The 21518-nt window shown below is 45.6% G+C and overlaps 1 protein-coding gene across 1 annotated transcript in view; it reads left to right on the top strand.

Moving 5' to 3' along the window:
* LOC135037952 (zinc finger protein 585A-like) overlaps positions 1-21518 on the top strand; it is a gene marked incomplete at its 3' end in the record, with an annotated part of 152620 nt that overhangs the window by 34872 nt on the left and 96230 nt on the right. The window contains exons 2-3 of the mRNA XM_063954600.1: positions 5690-6652; positions 6735-7077. Of these exons, the coding sequence (XP_063810670.1) occupies positions 5690-6652; positions 6735-7077 (1306 nt within the window). The remainder of the gene's footprint in view (positions 1-5689; positions 6653-6734; positions 7078-21518) is intronic.

The raw sequence follows: 21518 nt of genomic DNA, 5'->3' as shown, positions 1-21518 counted from the left end.
AGCAAGGGCGACGGCCAGCTGAGGTTTATAGTACGGAGTTTCGGAGGTTGGCTCATGATACCCAGTGGAATGACCCAGCCCTGAGAAACCAGTACCGAAGGGGCCTTTCTGACCAGATAAAGGACCAACTGGTACAATATCCCTCGCCTGATAGCTTGGATCAGCTCATGCAGTTATCCATCCGGGTGGATAGACGGCTGAGAGAGCATAGGCTTGAAAGGGAGACGTCAGTTTCCTTTTTTCCCAAGGGAACCTCAGACTCTGAGGAATATTCCGAGGAGCCTATGCAGATTGGGGCGTGAGAAGACGCGGAGGAGACAGCAGGGTTTGTGTTTGTACTGTGGGAATAAAGGTCATGTTGTAGTATCATGCCCAGAAAAGCCGGAAAACTTCAGGGCCTGAGGGTGATGGGAAATATCCTGTCAGGCCAGAAGTCAGAATTTCCCAAAAAGACTTTTCTCATTCCGGTGACTTTGGAGATCCTCGGTCAAACTGTCAAGACTGAGGCCTTTGTTGACAGTGGGGCCGATGGGGTTTTCATGGACCGTCAATTCGCCCTGGAACACTCTGTTCCCTCAGTACCTTTGGCATCAGAGATTGAGATCTGTGGGTTAAACGGGGAACCATTATCCCAGGGTAAAATTACCTCCTGCACCAGCCAAATTCCTTTGTTTATTGGAGCCACACACTCTGAAAAATTGTCTTTCTATGTGACTGTCTGTTCTTTTGCCCCATTGGTTTTGGGGTTACCCTGGTTAAGGGCCCATAACCCTCAATTTGACTGGGTCTCTGGGGAGATTCTTAGTTGGGGTAGTGATTGTTTCAGGAGTTGCTCGAGCCTTCCAGTCAGGCTCTCGCAGCTAAGATTGCCAGGATGTTATGCAGATTTTGCGGATGTGTTCTCCAAAAAAGTTGCGGAGGTACTACCTCCCCATCGCCCCTATGACTGTGCCATTGATTTGTTGCCAAATGCTAAGCTTCCCAAGAGCAGGTTGTACTCCCTGTCACGTCCTGAGACTCAGGCTATGGCAGAGTAATTTCAGGAGAACCTGGCTAAGGGATTTATCAGACCCTCACAGTCCCCAGTTGGGTCGGGGTTCTTCTTTGTGGGTAAAAAGGACGGTTCATTGCGACCCTGCATCGACTTCAGGGAATTGAACCGTATTACGATTAAAAACTCGTACCCACTGCCTCTCATTTCGGTTTTGTTTGACCAGCTTCGTACTGCCACCATTTTTTCTAAGATTGACCTATGCGGTGCTTACAATCTAATCCGAATAAGAGAGGGGGATGAATGGAAGACTGCCTTTAATACCCACTCAGGGCATTATGAATATTTGGTGATGCCTTTTGGGCTCTCTAATGCCCCGGCAGTCTTCCAGGAATTCATGAACGATGTGCTCAGGGAATATTTGGATAGATTCTTAGTTGCTTATCTAGATGACATCCTAATCTTCTCCCATTCCCTGGAGGAACATTGGAAGCATGTACGCTTAGTCGTCCAGAAACTCAGAGACCACCAGCTTGGGGCGAAGCTGGAGAAGTGCGAATTTGAAGTCCAGCAAATCGCATTTCTAGGGTATATTATCTCCTCAGAAGGTTTCCAAATGGAGGGTTCTAAGGTATAGGCAGTCCTGGATTGGGTCAGCCCACTAGTTTGAAGGCGCTTCAGCGTTTTCTGGGCTTTGCGAATTTTTATAGACGGTTTATCGCTGGATTTTCGTCTATACTGGCCCCCTTGGTGGCACTCACTAAGAAAGGGGCGTATGTTGCTCACTGGTCTTGTGAGGCCAAAGCGGCCTTTGCCCGTCTCAAAAGGGCATTTCTCTCGGCCAAGGTGCTGCGACACCCAGATCCAGAGCATCCTTTTGTGGTGGAAGTGGATGCCTCTGAGATAGGTATTGGGGCAGTGCTCTCTCAGATGGGGGTGTCTGATAATCACCTTCATCCCTGTGCTTACTTTTCCAAAAATTTTCGTCTGCCGAGATGAATTATGATGTGGGTAACCGGGAATTGTTGGCTATAAAGGATGCACTCGGGGAGTGGAGACACTGACTTGAGGGGGCTAAGTTTATGGTCTCAATTCTCACCGACCATAAGAATCTGGCATATTTAGAGTCAGCGAAGCGGCTCAATGCCAGGCAGGCATGATGGGCTTTGTTTTTTGCTTGCTTTAATTTTTTTTATAACATATCGCCCTGGGTCAAAAAACATCAAGACTGATGCGCTCTCGCAGAGTTTTGCTCCATTCCAAGAGACCACCGAGGAGCCATTGCCCATTGTGTCTCCATCATGTATTAAAGTGGGTATTACCCAGGACCTCTTGTCATTAGTCCTTAGAGCACAGGAGCAGGCTCCTCCAGACCTTCCGGTAGGTCTCTTGTTTGTGCCTCCTAGGTTAAGACAGCGAGTGTTCCTGGAATTCCATGCCAAGAGGTCGGCAGGGCATCCGGGTATTGCCAGAACTCGGGAGTTGCTGTCTAGGGCGGTGTGGTGGCCCTCGGTGGCTAGGGATGTGGATCAGTGGGTTCGGGCATGTGACGTTTGTGCCCGAAATAAAACTCCTAGAGGGGTTCCTGTCGGCCCATTACATCCACTCTCTATTCCATCTAAGCCATGGACCCACATTTCCATGGATTTTGTGGTGGACTTGCCCAAATCCTCGGGGATGACAGCCATTTGGGTTGTCGCTGACAGGTTTTCGAAGATGGCGCATTTCGTTCTACTGGTTGGGTTGCCATCGGCCAGACGCCTGTCTGAGTTATTTATGCAGCATGTTGTGCGCCTCCACGGGTTGCCACTTGATGTGGTCTCTGACCGTGGATCCCAGTTTGTGGCCAAATTCTGGAGGACATTTTGTTCTGATCTCCAGATTTCTGTGAGCTTGTCGTCAGGCTACCATCCACCGTCTAATGGGCAGACTGAGAGGGTGAACCAGTCCTTGGATCAGTTCCTCAGATGTTATGTCTCCAAGTGTCATACTGACTGGGTTGCTCATCTGTCCATGGCGGAGTTTGCCTATAACAACGCGGCTCACTATGCTACAGGGATCTCTCCCTTCCTTTGTGTGTGGGCATCATCCTAAGGCCAATTCTTTTGACCCCCTGGATTCCACGCCTGGTGGTTCCTCTGTGGTTTCGGCCCTTAGAGGTATTTGGCGGAAAGTGAAGAAAGCCCTTGTGTCTGTGTCATTAGTGACCAAAAGGGTTTTTTGATAAGCGGAGAAGACCCTGGAGCTTCAAATTAGGAGACTTCGTCTGGTTGTCCACCAAGAATTTGAAGTTAAGACAGCCATCTCGTAAGTTAGGCCCCCGGTTCATCGGCCCTTATAAGATCACCAGGGTTATCAATCCGGTGGCATTTCAGTTAGATCTGCCCCGTTCATTGGGTATCAATAAAACATTTCATTGTTCCCTTTTAAAACTGGCGGTTAGTAATCCTTCTTCCAGTGGAAGACCTTCTCCTCTTCTGATACGGGGTCAGAGGGAGTTTGTGGTTGAAAGGGTTCTTGACTCCAAGATGGTTCGGGGTCGGCTGTCATTTTTGGTGCACTGGAAGGGGTATGGCCCGGAGGAGCGGTCGTGGGTGCGCAGTTGTGATCTTCATGCCCCCAGACTGATACGCTCTTTCTTCTCGCAGTTCCCCGATAAACCTGGTGGTAGGTGTTCTTTGACCCCTCGTCAGAGGAGGGGTACTGTTAGGATCTCCTGCTCTGTGCTGCCACGTCGCCATGGCAACCGGGAGGCAAGTGTTAGCGAAGTAACCTGAGCGCACCTGATACTCTGGTCCGGGTTTTTACTGTGTAGTGGTTACAGGCTCTGTGCACGGCAGGGAATCCGGCGCTGGTTTTGTGCTCACAGTCTGTGAGGTCTGAGTGGGGCGTGGACAGCACCTGCTATATAAACCATCCTCTCAGGCTAGGCAAATGCTGCTGAATCTTTGTTTGTTAGTCAGTTCCAGAGAGTTAGCTAGTACTGTGTGACTTTGTATTTACTTGTTGCTTACTGCGAATAGGCCTTGGGATTCGGTACTTCATTCTGCCAATCCGGACCTAACAGTAAGACTGGAGTCAGTTGTTTAACCTGCTGGGGTTCTCTTGCTATTCTGTGAACCTAGCAGGTTTGCGGCTGTACTCTCAGACCTGCTTGCTTAATCCTCCCTCACTGTGCAGGGCGTCCAGGTGTCAGCTTAGTGGCAGTAAGCTGAACCTGTGCCCTGCAAGTGGGGGTTAGGATTGTGGATACTCTCATTGTGTCTATATTTCTATCTCTGACCAAGGAGTTTATTCCCACACCCGTTGGTAACCCTTTGGGGTTTTTTCTGTTGCTCTTAGCAACAACATTTCGGGTGCTCCACATGTTAAATCACTACATCGCGCTTCATTGTCCGCTCTATTCCATCTGAGCATTCCTGACACTAGGGAGACACCCAGTTCCTGAGCCTTTGGGCTTCTCCATTCACTTTGTGTTTATTAGTTATTCCATCACCTCCTGTGTATGTTATGTTATACTGTCTGTGAGTTCGTTTGCTTCGCATCCCTCTCTGTTCATACACCGGTATACTCCTGTTAGCACTGGTGTGCGTAACAGATAGGGAGTTTTTATGATCAACTGAATTCCCCCCATGAAGTGTTTATACATATGACGTTACATTGCGATTACAGCTGGAGGAAACTCTGCCACAATAGAATATAACGTGTAATTTAGCCAGCCCTGGTATGAATAAGATTTATTGAGTGTAATTTATTACTGAACAGGATTACCAACACTGAATCAATTAACACCCAATATAATATACATGCTGATTTCTAACAACAAACACACTTGGATTTTTTTTTATTACTTTATTCACCTCTTTATATACTTATCTTTCTGTTTAATGTATCACTGATTTATCTTACATACTTTACTGTACTAAATAAAGGTTATATATTATTTATTAGTGCGCAAACAGCAGAACACTTTCTCTTTGGTGTTTTATTATAGCAATGTCCATGTCACCTCTAGTAATTCCACATGAGCGTCCATGTCACCACTAGTAATCCCACATGAGCGCTCATGTCACATCTAGTAATCCCACATGAGCGCCCATGTCACCTCTAGTAATCCCACATGAGCATCCATGTCACCTCTAGTAATCCCACATGAGCATCCGTGTCACCTCTAGTAATCCCACACGAGCATCCGTGTCACCTCTAGTAATCCCACATGAGCATCCGTGTCACCTCTAGTAATCCCACATGAGCATCCGTGTCACCTCTAGTAATCCCACACGAGCGTCCATGTCACCTCTAGTAATTCCACATGAAAGTCCGTGTCACCTCTAGTAATCCCACATGAGCGTCCGTGTCACCTCTAGTAATCCCACATGAGCGTCCATGTCACCTCTAGTAATCCCACATGAGCGTCCATTTCACCTCTAGTAATCCCACATCAGCGTCCATGTCACCTCTAGTAATCCCACATGAGCGTCCATGTCACCTCTAGTAATCCCACATGAGCTTTCAGCGTTGATCAAGCTCCAGTCCAAGCATTTTAGTCTTTTTTTTTTTTAAACATTAAAGCAAACCCAGCACTATAGTACGAGTTACAGTGTTATCAATTGTACCCTATGACATCCTGGGTCTTGTCTACTCATTTTATAATTATTTGCCAATTTGAGTTTCCATAATGTATTTTATTTCCAGCAGATGGACACACAAGCAGGAATATCTCAGAAGGACATCTAATGTTATCCCCGGATTGTGACATAAAAGATAATGACAGAATACAGGATTCTCCAGGAGATAACCCCTTTACCCCAATTATACATCCAGCTCTATCAGCTGGTCCCTCTGATCCTGGGAAATGTTCTCCTGATCACTCTGATGTTGGTGCATCTGTTACAGCTCTGACAGTAGATTCAGTATTTACCTGTTCAATAGATTCCAAATGTTTTACGCAGCCCACAAAGCTTATTACCCATCAGCCTGCTAAGACAGGTGAGAGGCAATTTCCATGTTCTGAGCGTGAGAAATGTTTTACATGCAAATCAGCTCTTGTTTCACATCAGAGAAGTCACACAGGTGAGAAGCCATTTCCATGTTCTGAGTGTGGCAAATTTTTTACACGGAAATCAAATCTTGTTACACATCAGAGAAGTCACACAGGTGAGAAGCCATTTCCATGTTCTGAGTGTGAGGAATGTTTTACATGCAAATCAGCTCTTGTTTCACATCAGAGAAGTCACACAGGTGAGAAGCCATTTCCATGTTCTGAGTGTGGCAAATTTTTTACACGGAAATCAAATCTTGTTACACATCAGAGAAGTCACACAGGTGAGAAGCCATTTCCATGTTCTGAGTGTGAGGAATGTTTTACACTGAAATCAAATCTTGTTAAACATCAGAGAAGTCACACAGGTGAGAGACCATTTGCATGCTCAGAGTGTGGGAAATGTTTTTTAAATAAATCAAATCTTGTTGCGCATCAGAGAACTCACACAGGTGAGAGGCCATTTGCATGCTCAGAGTGTGGGAAATGTTTTTCAAGTAAATCACATCTTGTTAGACATCAGAGAACTCACACAGTTGAGATGCCATTTGCATGCTCAGAGTGTGGGAAATGTTTTACACAGAGCTCAAATATGATTAAACATCAGAGAACTCATACAGGTGAGAAGCCATTTTCCTGTTCTGAGTGTGGAAAATGTTTTTTACGTAAAGTGTTTTGTTAAACATCAGAGAAGTCACACAGGTGAAAAGCTGTTTTCATGCTCTGAATGTGGGAAATGTTTTTTAAATAAATCGAATCTTATTACACATCAGAGAAGTCACACAGGTGAGAAGCCATTTTCCTGTTCTGAGTGTGGGAAATATTTTTTTAGTAAAGCACATCTAGTTTCACATCAGAGAAGTCACACAGGTGAGAAGCCATTTTTCTGTTCTGAGTGTGGGAAATATTTTTTTCGTAAAGCACATCTAGTTACACATCAGAGAAGTCACACAGGTGAGAAGCCATTTTCATGTTCTGAGTGTGAGAAATGTTTTACACTGAAATCAAATCTTGTTAAACATCAGAGAAGTCACACAGGTGAGAAGCCATTTCCATGTTCGGAGTGTCGGAAATGTTTTACACAGAAATCACAACTTGTTACACACCAGAGAAGACACACAGGTGAGAAGCCATTTTAATCTTCTGGAGTATACTTATCATTGCCATGCATTGTTTTTCAAGGTTCTTATCCTAGTGTGGGAAATGTTTTTTAAATAAATTAAATCTTGTTACACATCAGAGAACTCACACAGGTGAGAGGCCTTTTGCATGCTCAGAGTGTGGGAAATGTTTTTCAAGTAAATCACATCTTGTTAGACATCAGAGAACTCACACAGTTTAAATGCCATTTGCATGCTCATGAGTGTGGGAAATGTTTTACACAGAGCTCAAATATGATTAAAAATCAGAGAACTCATACAGGTGAGAAGCCATTTCCATGTTCTGAGTGTGGGAAATGTTTTTTAAGTAAAGCCCATCTTGTTAAACATCAGAGAACTCACAGGTGAGAAGCCGTTTCCATTCCCTGAGTGTGGGAAATAAATCAGATCTTGTTAAACACATTAGACATTACCCAAGTGAGGAACCATTTTAATCTTCTTGAGTATAATCATCATTGCCATGCATTGTTCCTCAAGGATCAATCCTATCTCCTATACTTTTTGCAATATACATGCTACCACTTGTAGAAATAATCAGACGTCATGACCTGGCCTACCACTTCTATGCAGATGACTTGTCTTTTGCTCCATGTACTGAGAACCCAACACCAATACTAAATGGGATGGTAATGCTATCCCGGTGGACAGAATGCTGGCTGTCAATATACCAACAGTGGAATACCAGCAGTGGGGTGAGTGCAAAGAGTTCCCTTGCGGGCTCCCTGTTCTCGCTATGCTGCAGGCGCAGTGGCTCATTGTGTTCACCACAGGTATTATTCCCACTCTATGGGTGTCATAGACACCCACGAGTGAGAATAGCTGTGGTGAGTGCTGTTGGCATTCCCGGCTGTCGGGAATTCTGAATGTCGGGATATTAACTACATCCCATCCTAAATGGTTGTCTAGCTGAGCTCCAGGGGTGGATGATGCCAGTTGGCTGTGACTCAGTCTTAGTGATACGTAATAGAAGTTCACAAACAAAGGACAAGACTACAGCTTTACCAACCATCATGACTTATGCTTTGGGGTTCAGAGTGACAAAATGCTGACTGCGGAAACTTTGTGTGGTCCTGGATTGTGGCTGACACAGACATCGGGTATCCGCCACATTCAAATCTTCGTTCTTCCATCTGAGGACCATAGCCAGAATCGAGCTCTTGATTCCCTCAGAAGACCTGCCTACAGCCATACATGCATTTGTATCCTCTCACACAGACTACTGCAATGTCCTCTACCTGGGTCTCCCAGCAAAAGAATTACACCGCTTGTAGCTTGTACAGAATGCAGCAGCCAGTCTGTTACCTAACACCCATTCTCTACTCCCTCCACCGGCTGCCTGTAAGATGGAAAATCTATTTAATAATCGGCTAACTGACCTTCCCAGCCCAACATTACATGGTCCAAGGTACCAGAAGCTCCTTACTGCCTCACTTGTTTATTTCTGCAGAGAAAGGACTGTTACCAGCAGTACCAGGAAACTCCCATAATGCATTTGGGGGTCAAAATTTTATCTTTGTAGCCCTGGCCATGGAACTTGCTGCCTCGCACAGTCCAAGAGGCCTCCACCCTAGAGCCCTTCACAAGCAGGCTGATGACTGACCTGTTACTCATTTCATTAATGCTCCTGTAGTTCTTACATATATCCCACATGCTTAGTTCTTTGTTCTGTTGTTTATTTTGTAACTTGTGCTTTGTGTGATTGTGTAATGCCAGTTTGTGCTATCTATATTGCTGCACGACAATATGGCGGCCATAGGAATGTGTTTCCACTTCTAGTTTCCCATTCTTATCTCATCTGATCATCTTAATCAGGAGTGTTGTGGGATACAAGATCCTATATATATATATGTATATATATATATACATTACCATGTGCATTAGAGTCACCCGGGTTCCATCTGCGGTGGTTTGTTGTATGTTACATCTATATGGTGCGGATACTCTGTATGATTTCATAATAAAAGCTTTTGTTTGCAGCTAATTATTGCATTATAGCTTTTTTTGTCTGTTTTATATTCCCGTCTGAGTAATTCCGCCCTTATATGTCTAATCCCGGAGTGGACCCCAGAAGATTATAAGTAACATCTATGAGTTTCCATCATTCTGTTTTGTATAAGCATACGTGTAAGAGCTTGTATGGCGGTCACTGTCCGTCACATTCAGGTGGTAGAATGGAAGTGGGACTATCTGGACTGTGAGAGGGACGTGGACACTATCCTGCTATTACTGTTTGGACACGTGGGGTGTGAATCCTCCCTACAATATTACACTATTGTGTTCTTTATCTGTGTATGAAATACAAATTGCTCCCACGTCTGCATCTTGCAGGCTATTATATAAGCCCCTATAGCTGTTATAGATACATATAATTATGTGTAAGACTGAATACTGTATCTGCACTGTGTGTGACGCCCAAGCTATACGCCATATGTAATTATGGAAAGATAATAATCATTAGAGGCTATTACAGATGTGTTCTCATACAGCCAGCCTCAATATACCACACAGTGGGAGAAGCCTGGCGTGAGTGAGATGACAGGTCTCGTACAACTCTGCTGGTATCAGGTGACTTATGCAGAGTAGAGCCGCACCAGGAGACTCTGCTGAGTAATGTGACACTTGTATATCTGTGTGCGACTGAGTCTCTAGGGGAATCAGATTAGCTGCAGGATGGATTTGCTCTGTGACTCCGCTGCACTTTATGGAGGCGGGGATCTTGCTGAAAAAAAGTGATCTCTGGCCGACAGGTATTGGGCACTTTTAGGCGAATTCGGCATGCCGGGTGAAGGGGGTGAATCAGGCTAATTGGATCCCCCTATATACGTAGCACAGCAGAAGTCGCACACAGATATACATGTCAGCACAGTCCCCTATGGGGTCCTGGCCGCGTCACGTTCATGTTGGTGCAGCAATCGGATATAAGAGGTGCACAATCCTCTCAGGTGTAAAGAACTCAGAGACCGGCTTCACTCTCCCTTCCAAATAAAGCTACAAAGTCTAAATCCCCAAATCCCAGTATATAGAAAGGACAGTTCTATAATCTAGTATGTGTATCAGCCACAGTCACTATAATATGGTCGGTACACGGGGGCTTATTGGGATAATCATTACACCCACTTACATATCACATGACCTACTGCTTACATGTCACATGACCTACTGCTTACATGGCTGCTGCTGATGTGTACTAGAGATGGAGCCTCCATTATCTTGGCTCTTTGTGTGACTAAGCGCACCTAGTCACTGTGAGCGTCTCCGTCTGGATGGGATATGCACCTGGACGGAGATGCGCCACATTCACTTGAATGGAGAGTGCCTCCATCCGCGCTCCTGGGCAGAGTCAGTCTGAATGGGAGCGTCTCTGTGTACTCCTGGCGTGACTAGGTGGATGGATCGCGTAGTCACGCCTGGGCCAGCTAAGATAACACTGGCTCCATCTGTATGTTACTATTCTAACCCAGGATATCTAATTCCTAATTTGGGTTTAGATTTGTTTTCCTTTCCAGGAAGGGAGATTCAAAAATATTGCAGTGTTTAAATATTGCAACTTCTTTACACTCTAAGCCTAAAGAACTACTTTTATCTCAAAATAACCATGTACCAAAAATTGATTTTCTTCATTGCACTCCATAGTTATTTCACTAAAACAATAACATCCTTCATTCTCCCTGAAAATTAGCCCTCTGAACACATTGCCACCTCAATTATCCACTCCCCTCATATTAACACTCCTGAGATTTTAACTTATCTTTCTACTTTGACAACAACATCCACAACCGGTCACCATAAAAAAAAATCATAAATCTCCAACAACTGTATTTATCTCTCCTACTTCTATTAGCTGGTGACATTTTACCAAATCTGGGACCCAACCACTTGTCCCACTCTCATTCACCTGATTCACAGCAATATGCAAACCCAGCCAACCTCATAAACACATGTCTCCCAATACCCTCCAAATCACTAAAATGTGCCTTATGGAATGCCTGCTCTGTAAGTAACATTAACATCCATACATGACCATTTCATAATTTATCAATTTCAACCTGATGGCTATAACAGAAATGTGGCTTATACAATCAGACATGGCATCCCCTGCAGCACTGTCACATGGTGGTTTCTACTTCACACACCTCCAGGCCTGATAACAGTAAAGGAGGCGGGGATGGATTATTACTTTTCCAATCTTTCACTATACACAGTTCTATCACAGGTTCCATCACTCACTTTCACATAATTTGAAGTGCATTCCTTCAAAATTTACACTCCTTTTTCTCTGTATGATGCAGCTATCTGTCATCCACCTGGGCAGCCCAAACAATTTCTGGAAGATTTTTCTGCCTGGCCCCCTCACTTCCTATCCTCTAACATCTCCACTATCATCATGGGTGATTTCAATATTGCTATTGATAATATGAAATCTGCCTCTCATGCCTTCAAACTACTCTCTAACCTCCTCTCTTGGCTCTTCCCAATGGACTGACTCCACTACTCATCAGAAGGGCATTGTCTTGATCCAGTATTCACCAGACGGTATCCGGACTCCAGGTCGACAGCACAAAGGTCGACACACTTTAGGTCGACACCAATTGGTCTACACACATTAGGTCGACAGGGTCAAAAGGTCGACAGGAACAAGGTCGACATGGAAAAAGGTCGACATGATTTTTGCATGATTTTTTTTCTTTTTTTGAACCTTTTCATACTTAACGATCCACGTGGACTACGATTGGAACGGTAAAGTGTGCCGAGCGAAGCGGTAGCGGAGCGAAGGCACCATGCCCGAAGCATGGCGAGCGAAGCGAGCCATGCGAGGGGACGCGGTGCACTAATTCGGGTTCCCGGTCACTCTACGAAGAAAACGACACCAAAAAAACATAAAAAACTCATGTCGACCTTTTTCCATGTCGACCTTGTTCCTGTCGACCTTTTGACCCTGTCGACCTTTTGACCCTGTCGACCTAATGTGTGTCGACCAATTGGTGTCGACCTAAAGTGTGTCGACCTTTGTGCTGTCGACCCTGAGTCCCAGACCCCACCAGACTGCTCACTTTCTGAATTCACCAACACTCCTTTCCCTCTCTCAGATTACATTCCTGGGCCTGAGTCAGATCCTGATGCAGATGTACTAAAATCGCTATGAAGTGATATTAGTACATCTGCGCATGCGCCAGTACACGCAATTGTAACGTCCTAAACGGCTTTCTCTTCAGAATGCAGTTTAATACCTGGAGGGGGTGAGAATAGGGCATTGACACCCCATTTAAGAGTGTGCAGTCCAGATAACGGAGGCATTTCTGGACCATTGCTGGGGCGGGTCGCGGTGGTAGCGTGACATCACGCAGCAGCTGTGACCCTTAACATGGCAGGTAGCCATCTGCCTTTGCAGACATGAAACACGCAAAAACACTGGCACCATGCAATGCTTTCGCATGTCTGCGGGGGGGTGGGGGGGGGAGCTAGATCTGGCATGCGTGGCAAGAACTGTCCACCTCTCTGCAACAACTGCTCTCACTTTTTTCTGTATTTACTTCTCCTGAGACTGCTGTATCACACCTGAACCAGACTCTAGAAATAGCCCTTAGCCAAGTGGCTCCTGCAACCCATCACACTGCACATAGGCCTAGATGTCGATTGTGGCACTCTAAATTAACAAGACACCTACAAAAACTCTCACGGAAAGCTGAACGTCAGTGGTGTAAATATCGTATTCCTAGCGACTTTCTCACATAGAAGACTGTCTACCACTCTTATCGTAAGTGCCCTGGACTCTGCCAAACAAACATATTTCCAAACTTTCATCTCTGCTCAAGCCTCTAACCCCAAATGACTTTTAAAAACAATTATATCACTTCTGAAACCTCCCTCACTCAACCCACCAGACACTATCAAGGTGCAAGATCTTGCTCCTACTTCAAGGACTAGATTGATAAGATCCAATATGAAATGGTATGCTTTTCCTAAGCCAGTGACCTGCTCAATTCTCTATCTGGCAACTCTGGCACTCTCCTTATTTGATCCCACAAATGAAGGTGAAGTGTTAACACTCTTCTCATCCTGCTTCTCTACTACCTCTCCTCTTGAGCCTATACCCTAACAAGTAAGTAAATCTCTGTCTCCTGTGCTCATCCCAACCTTAACTAACATCTGTAATCTCTCTCTCTCTCTCTACTGGTATCTTTCATTCACTGTTCAAGCATGCACTGATTACTCCCATTCTAAAAAAACAAAATTCTGACCCTAACTCTCTCTCAAACTACCGTCCCATCTCTCAGCTCCCATGCCTCTCTCTACTTGAGAGACTTGCCTACACTCGCCTCACACTTTCTTAAATCACACAATTTATTTGACCCACTTCAGTCAGGCTTTCGTTCCCAACACTCCACAGAGACAGCACTGAGGAAAGTAGTGAATGATCTAGTCACTGCGAAGTCCAAAGGTCATTACTCACTTCTTATTCTTCTAGATCTCTCTGCTGTTTTTGACACTGTTGACCATTTTTTTCTCATACAAACACTACAATCCCTAGGTCTTCAAGACACTCTCCTCTCTTGGTTCCTATCCTACCTATTTAATCGCTTCTTCAGTGTTTGCTTCTCTGAATCCACCATCTCTTTGTTACCTCTTTCAGTTGGAGTACCAACTGAATCTCAATCTATACCCCATCTCTTGGGAAACTAATCAGCTCTTTTGAATTTCAGTATCATCTGTATGCAGATGATACTCAAATCTACCTATCCTCCCCAGATTTGTCACCATCTGTATTGGGCCGTGTCACTGAGTGCCTTTCTGCTGTTTCATCTTGGATGTAATCTCGCACCTCAAACTTAATATTTCCAAAACAGAATTACTTATACTTCCACCGGCCAATAGTATTTACCAACCTGATATCTTTTTTTTTTTTATAAACTTTTTATTGAGACATCATTGAAATCGCATTATACATTGTAGATGTACAAAGTGTGCACAATACAATATTATAAGAGGATTACAGTTAGAGGTTATATAGCAATTTCACATATAGCATACCACATGGACTTTTGCATTAAAAGCAAGTGATCTGTATCTATAGGGGGAGCCGCCACAGTTGTCCATTCCTAAACCAAAGATAGAGGCTGATCCTGCGCAGCCATTCTAGTTAAATACCACGTAGTGTTCTTGAGGCTGTCATGGACGTGTAGCCGTGTAGTGGGGGGCAGAGTGGATATATAAGATTCCCAGAGATTGAAGAACTTGGCTACCTGGTTACCTCTGTCAACAATAGCCTCCACCCAGTCCATCCTGAATATATGGTGAAGTTTACTCAAAAATAATGGTATCTGTGGTGGCGTGCTATCCAACCACCCCTGTAAAATAGTTTTTTTCCTGGCCGCACTAAGGGCTATCAGTAGTTTTCTACATTCCGGTGGCATGCGAAGAGTGGGATCAATGATACCCAGAACTGCCCATTCAGGAGTAAAGGGCACATAGGTTATTAAATTAGCCTCCGCATACCTCCTAATGAGATGCCAAAAATATTGTACAATCGGACATGCCCACAAACAATGATATGTGTCAGCCTCACTCTGGTGGCATCTTGGGCAAGAGTGTGTTTCCGACATTCTCATATGGTAACGACGTAGCAGGGATAGATAAGTGTTATGATACACATTAAGAAATAATTCAGTGTACATGCTTGCTGGGAGGACCTTTCGGGAGTATAGTAGTGCTTTTTCCATTGTTGGTATGGTCAATCCAGGAAAATGAGTCAACAATTTGGACATGCCACCCGTCACAGTAGCGTGATCTAATATTGTCCTCAAAAAAGTGTAATGTATGGATATGGCCTTGTGTTTCAGTACTGGGTGCTGTAGGAGGCTGTCTAGAGGGTTAGTCGAATCCCCCTCCGCAAAATGTGTAAGGATATGCCTAACGTAAAATTGTGTTTGCATAAATGGAAGGGGGGACGAGACCACCACATCATGTTTCGTTGAAACCTCTGAGAAGGTGAGCAGACGGTGGTCCTCCACCGATACCAATGACCGAATCGATATTATACCAGCCTCCCCCCATGTTATAAAGGGCTGGGCAGCCATGCCATCCAGAAAATCTGGGTTTTTAATTACGGCAAGTGTAGGGAGTAGTATTGATTCAATTTCGCGTTGTGGCGCAATATATGCCACATTTTCCTAGTAGACCACAGAAGTGGGTTAGACAGTCCGGGATCTCCCAATCGTGTTGATGAAGAAAACAAGTCAGACCCACATGTGCCAAAAAATTCTGTTCGAAGGATGTGTTTGTATATACAGAGCTATTTTGCAGCCAATCTCTCAAGTGTCTCAGAAGCGCAGCATGGTTATAAACAACAACATCCTTTAAAGTTAATACCGCCATTGGATTTGGGTTGAGCAAGTTTATGCAAAGCAATACGTGCCCGGCCACCCTTCCATATAAAGGTTCTGATTAGCTTGTTAATCGTTTGGACGTCCAGTTTGGTCAGCAGTACGGGAAGTGTTTGCAGTGGATATAATATGCGCGGTATAGCCATTTTTAGCAGGTTAGCCCTGCCTAGATATGACAGTGGAAGACGTTCCCATCCCTTGATATCGTCAGTTAGAGTATGTATGGCCTTACTGACATTGAGTTTGTAAAGTTCATACAGATAGCGTGGCACCATAACCCCCAAATATTTAATATGAGTGGACACCCAATGCAAGGGAAAGTGTGAGGACCAACTCGGACATGTCACTACCATATAACAATAGCGCTTTAGATTTGTCCATATTGATACTAAAACCTGAAATGTGGCCAAATGATTGGATCATGTCAAGGATCAAGTCAAGGGAAGGCTCAGGGTCAGATATATACAGAAGGATATCGTCCGCAAAAGTAGACAGCTTAATTTCCTGTCCACCCGCCTTTATACCCCGAAAATCTGACCAATCTTGCAGTGTCCTAAGCAACGGATCGAGGGCCAGATTAAATAGCAGCGGCAACAGAGGGCATCCCTGACGGGTACCCCTTTCCAACAGGAACCGTTGGCCCCTGATTCCATTTATCAATAAAGAGGCAGATGGTCTGTCGTAGATGTATCGTACATAATTAATAAAGCCCGTATCAAAGCCTCTTTTCTCCAACACAGTAAACAAATGGGGCCACAAGACCATGTCAAAGGCCTTATTTGCATCAAGGCTAAGGAGCATGTTCGAGTCTGCACATGGAAACTGGGATGCCGCCACCGCCGCCAGCGCCATACGTATTGCTTTAACCGCATGTATACCAGTTACAAAACCCATTTGTGTTGTGGTGAGTATATCAGGAAGAATGGACTGGAGCCGCATCACCATTATCTTGGCCAGTAGTTTGTAATCAACATTTAATAGACTGATTGGTCTGTATGAGGAGAGAAAATGGTGTCCCTAGCCGGTTTGGGGATAAGTGTAATAAATGCCTCATTAAATAAAGGTCCTTTCATGTATAGCTTGAAACAATTCCAATAGGGCAGGGACAATCTGGGCCTGTAACATGCGGTAGTAATCTCCCGACAGGCCATCTGGACCCGGAGATTTACCATGAAGTAACTTGGAGATAACAGTGTTCATTTCCTCCGTCGTTATTTTTCCTACAAGAGCTTCTCTATGGTCTCGAGTAAGAGGGGGTAATACCTCGTCTGTGAGCAGCTGGGATTGTATATCAGTATCTATATGTGCTGAGCTAAACAAGGATTGGAAATAGGATTGAAATTGTTCCACTATTTCCTGAGATTTGGTGATAATACAACCAGACCTGGGGTGGTGTACAGCGGTCATAATGTGTCGTTTTTTGGGAGGCCAGGAAATGACCGCCAGTAATCTACCAGCCTTATTGCCCCATCTATAAAATGTATTCTTGGTAAAGTCTAAGGAGTGTTTTGCCTGGGTGGCTAAATAAGCTTCAAGCATGCACCTAGCCTGCTTGTACTCAGTAAGAGTAAGCCCTGTTGGAGTGGAAGTGTATGTTTGAAAAGCCGTGGACATTGCCTCTTTTAACGCAGTGTATTCCAATTTGGATTCCCTTTTTTTCCAGGAGACATAACTAATAATATGACCCCTTATCACTTCCTTAGAGGCGTTCCAAAAGGTATCAGGTCTAACCCAGTAATCTATATTTTCATCTACATAATTAGTCCAATGGTAGGTGAGGTACAATTTAAAATCCTCCGAGTCTGCCAAGTATTGTGGGTATCTCCAAATACGATCAGTCGAGTGCATATGGGGGGGGGGGGGGGGTTAATGCCAGCGTGACAGGGGCATGATCAGAGATCAATATGTCAAGTATATCCACCACAGCAACCTGGATATTAAGTTATCAGCAATTAAGAACCTGTCAATACGAGACAACGTTCCATGTGCCAGTGACAAATGGGTATGTGTTTTGTCGGTTGGATGTAACAATTGACTGAAAGTGACCTCACCGCTGAGCAGAAAGTTCCCACCATTGGTTACAATGGAGCGCATAGGCGCTACATTGTAACACTGCCGCGTGCTGCCTGTCAGTCAGTACAGGAGCACACAGCCGATCAGGAGGGTGCCACAACGTGGCGCTCCCTGATTGGCTGATGGAACCCACTTAGACAGAAGTCAGAGTGGGTTTCTGGCAGTCGGGGAAAGGGGACCCATGTGAAAACATGGGTCCCCTTTCAGTGCGTGGCTCGGGTCTCCGTTTTTTTATTTTAATCAAGTACCTGGATTACAAATGGATTCTACGAGGAGCCTGGTACCCTGGATCTGGTGAGTATAATTTATTCAACAGGTACCCCAAGGATTCTACTGGACAAGAGGACCGTCCTGCGTGGGGACATAGTACCAGCATGCAGGGGAGGCTTGCTGGGCCTTGTAGTACTGCTACTAAAAACAATATCTTTACATTTTCAAAAAAGGCTATCAGCCCCCCAACCGCAGCCAATTGGATGGGGGGGGACAGCCTTGGGCTTCACCCCTGGCCCTTGGGTGGCTGGGGGGGGACCCCTTGATTGAAGGGGTCCCCACTCCCCCAGGGTACCACGGCCAGGGGTGACTAGTTGGATATTTGATGCCATGGCCGCAGGGCACTATATAAAAGTGACCCCCGGCTGTGGCATTATCTGTCCAGCTAGTGGAGCCCGGTGCTGGTTTTAAAAATATGGGGGACCGCTACTCTTTTTGTCCCCTGTATTTTTGGAACCAGGACCAGGCGCAGAGCCCGATGCTGGTTGCTTAAATATGGGGGAACCCCTGTCATTTTCCCCCATATTTCTGCAACCAGGGTCGGCTCAAAGAGCCCGAGGCTGGTTATGCTTAGGAGGGGGGACCCCACGCATTTTTTTTTCAAGAAATTAACACTTTCCCACCCCTTCCCACTGATATACATGCACGGATCTCATCTCATGGATCCGTGCATGCCTATCCAATCACGGCTCAAAAAAGCAGGTCTGTTTTTTTTTTAACACTTTTTTACGAGTTGTAATTTTTCTCTAACGTCCTAGTGGATGCTGGGACTCCGTCAGGACCATGGGGAATAGCGGGCTCGCAGGAGACAGGGCACATCTAAATAAAGCTTTTAGGATCACATGGTGCGTACTGGCTCCTCCCCCTATGACCCTCCTCCAAGCCTCAGTTAGGTTTTTGTGCCCGTCCGAGAAGGGTGCAATCTAGGTGGCTCTCCTAAAGAGCTGCTTAGACAAAGTTTTTTTAGGTTTAAATCTCAGTGAGTCCTGCTGGCAACAGGATCACTGCATCGAGGGACTTAGGGGAGAGATTTCCAACTCACCTGCGTGCAGGATGGATTGGAGTCTTAGGCTACTGGACACTTAGCTCCAGAGGGAGTCGGAACACAGGTCATCCTGGGGTTCGTCCCGGAGCCGCACCGCCGACCCCCCTTACAGATGCTGAAGATCGGAGGTCCGGAAGCAGGCGGCAGAAGACTCCTCAGTCTTCATGAAGGTAGCGCACAGCACTGCAGCTGTGCGCCATTGTTGCTACACTTCTCACTGATCAGTCACGGAGGGTGCAGGGCGCTGCTGGGGGCGCCCTGGGCAGCAATATTAAATACCTTTAGTGGCGAAAAATACATCACATATAGCCATTAAGGCTATATGTATGTATTTAACCCAGGCCAGTTTTCTTAAAACCCAGGAGAAAAGCCCGCCGAAAAGGGGGCGGAGCTTATTCTCCTCAGCACTCAGCGCCATTTTCCTGCTCAGCTCCGCTGGTGAGGAAGGCTCCCAGGACTCTCCCCTGCACTGCACTGCACTACAGAAACAGGGTAACAAAGAGAAGGGGGGCATAATTTGGCGATATTTATATATTAAAAGCGCTTATAACAAAAACAACACCTTTTAGGGTTGTTTATATACATTTATAGCGCTTTTGGTGTGTGCTGGCAAACTCTCCCTCTGTCTCCCCAAAGGGCTAAGAGGGTCCTGTCTTCGATTAGAGCATTCCCTGTGTGGCTGCTGTGTGTCGGTACGTGTGTGTCGACATGTATGAGGACGATGTTGGTGTGGAGGCAGAGCAATTGCCGGTAATGGTGATGTCACCCCCTAGGGAGTCGACACCGGAATGGATGGCTTTAGTTATGGAATTACGTGATAATGTTAGCACATTACAAAAGTCAGTTGACGAAATGAGACGGCCGGAAAACCAGTTAGTACCGGCTCAGGCGTCTCAGACACCGTCAGGGGCTGTAAAACGTCCCTTACCTCAGTCAGTCGACACGGGTACCGACACAGATGAATCTAGTGTCGACGGTGAAGAAACAAACGTATTTTCCAATAGGGCCACACGTTATATGATCACGGCAATGAAGGAGGCTTTGCAGATCTCTGATACTGCTGGTACCTCAAAAAGGGGTATTATGTGGGGGGTGAAAAAAAAAAAAAAACTACCTGTAGCTTTTCCAGAATCAGAGGAATTGAATGACGTGTGTGATGAAGCGTGGGTTAACCCAGATAGAAAACTGCTAATTTCCAAGAAGTTATTGGCATTATACCCTTTCCCACCAGAGGTAAGGGCGCGCTGGGAAACACCCCCTAGGGTGGATAAGGCGCTCACACGTTTATCAAAGCAAGTGGCGTTGCCGTCTCCTGATACGGCCGCCCTCAAGGATCCAGCGGATAGGAGGCTGGAAACTACCCTAAAAAGTATATACACTCATACTGGTGTTATACTGCGACCGGCAATAGCCTCAGCCTGGATGTGCAGTGCTGGGGTAGTGTGGTTGGATTCCCTGACTGAAAATATTGATACCCTGGATAGGGACAGTATTTTATTGACTCTAGAGCAATTAAAGGATGCGTTTCTTTATATGCGAGATGCACAGAGGGATATTTGTACTCTAGCATCAAGAGTAAGTGCGATATCCATATCTGCCAGAAGAAGTTTATGGACGCGACAGTGGTCAGGTGATGCGGATTCCAAAAGGCATATGGAAGTATTGCCATATAAAGGAGAGGAATTATTTGGGGTCGGTCTTTCGGACCTGGTGGCCACGGCAACTGCCGGCAAATCCACTTTTTTACCTCAGACCCCCTCCCAACAGAAAAAGACACCGTCTTTTCAGCCGCAGTCCTTTCGCTCCTATAAAAACAAGCGAGCAAAAGGACAATCTTATCTGCCGCGAGGCAGAGGAAAGGGTAAGAGAGGGCAGCAAGCAGCCCCTGCCCAGGACCAGAAGCCCGCCCCGGGTACTACAAAGCCATCAGCATGACGCTGGGGCTTTACAAGCGGACTCAGGAGCGGTGGGGGGTCGACTCAAGAGTTTCAGCAATCAGTGGGCTCGCTCACAGGTGGACCCGTGGATCCTGCAGATAGTATCTCAGGGTTACATGTTGGAGTTCGAAAGGTCTCCCCCTCGCCGGTTCCTAAAGTCTGCTTTACCAACGTCTCCCTCAGAAAGGACGACGGTATTGGAAGCCATTCACAAGCTATATTCTCAGCAGGTGATAGTCAAGGTACCCCTCCTACAACAGGGAAAGGGGTATTATTCCACACTATTTGTGGTACCGAAGCCGGACGGTTCGGTAAGACCTATTCTAAACCTGAAATCCTTGAACCTGTACATACAGAAATTCAAGTTCAAGATGGAGTCACTCAGAGCAGTGATAGCGAATCTGGAAGAAGGGGACTTCATGGTGTCCCTGGACATAAAAGATGCTTATCTGCATGTCCCAATTTACCCCTCACACCAGGGGTATCTCAGGTTCGTGATACAAGACTGTCATTATCAGTTTCAAACGCTGCCGTTTGGTTTGTCCACGGCACCTCGGGTCTTTACAAAGGTAATGACCGAAATGATGGTTCTTCTACGAAGAAAAGGCGTATTAATTATC

This window comes from Pseudophryne corroboree, unplaced genomic scaffold, assembly GCF_028390025.1.
Source record: "Pseudophryne corroboree isolate aPseCor3 unplaced genomic scaffold, aPseCor3.hap2 scaffold_691, whole genome shotgun sequence".
NCBI classification, from domain to species: domain Eukaryota; kingdom Metazoa; phylum Chordata; class Amphibia; order Anura; family Myobatrachidae; genus Pseudophryne; species Pseudophryne corroboree.
Note: the sequence above shows the minus strand (reverse complement) of the source record. Positions and strands in the feature narration are given on the sequence as shown.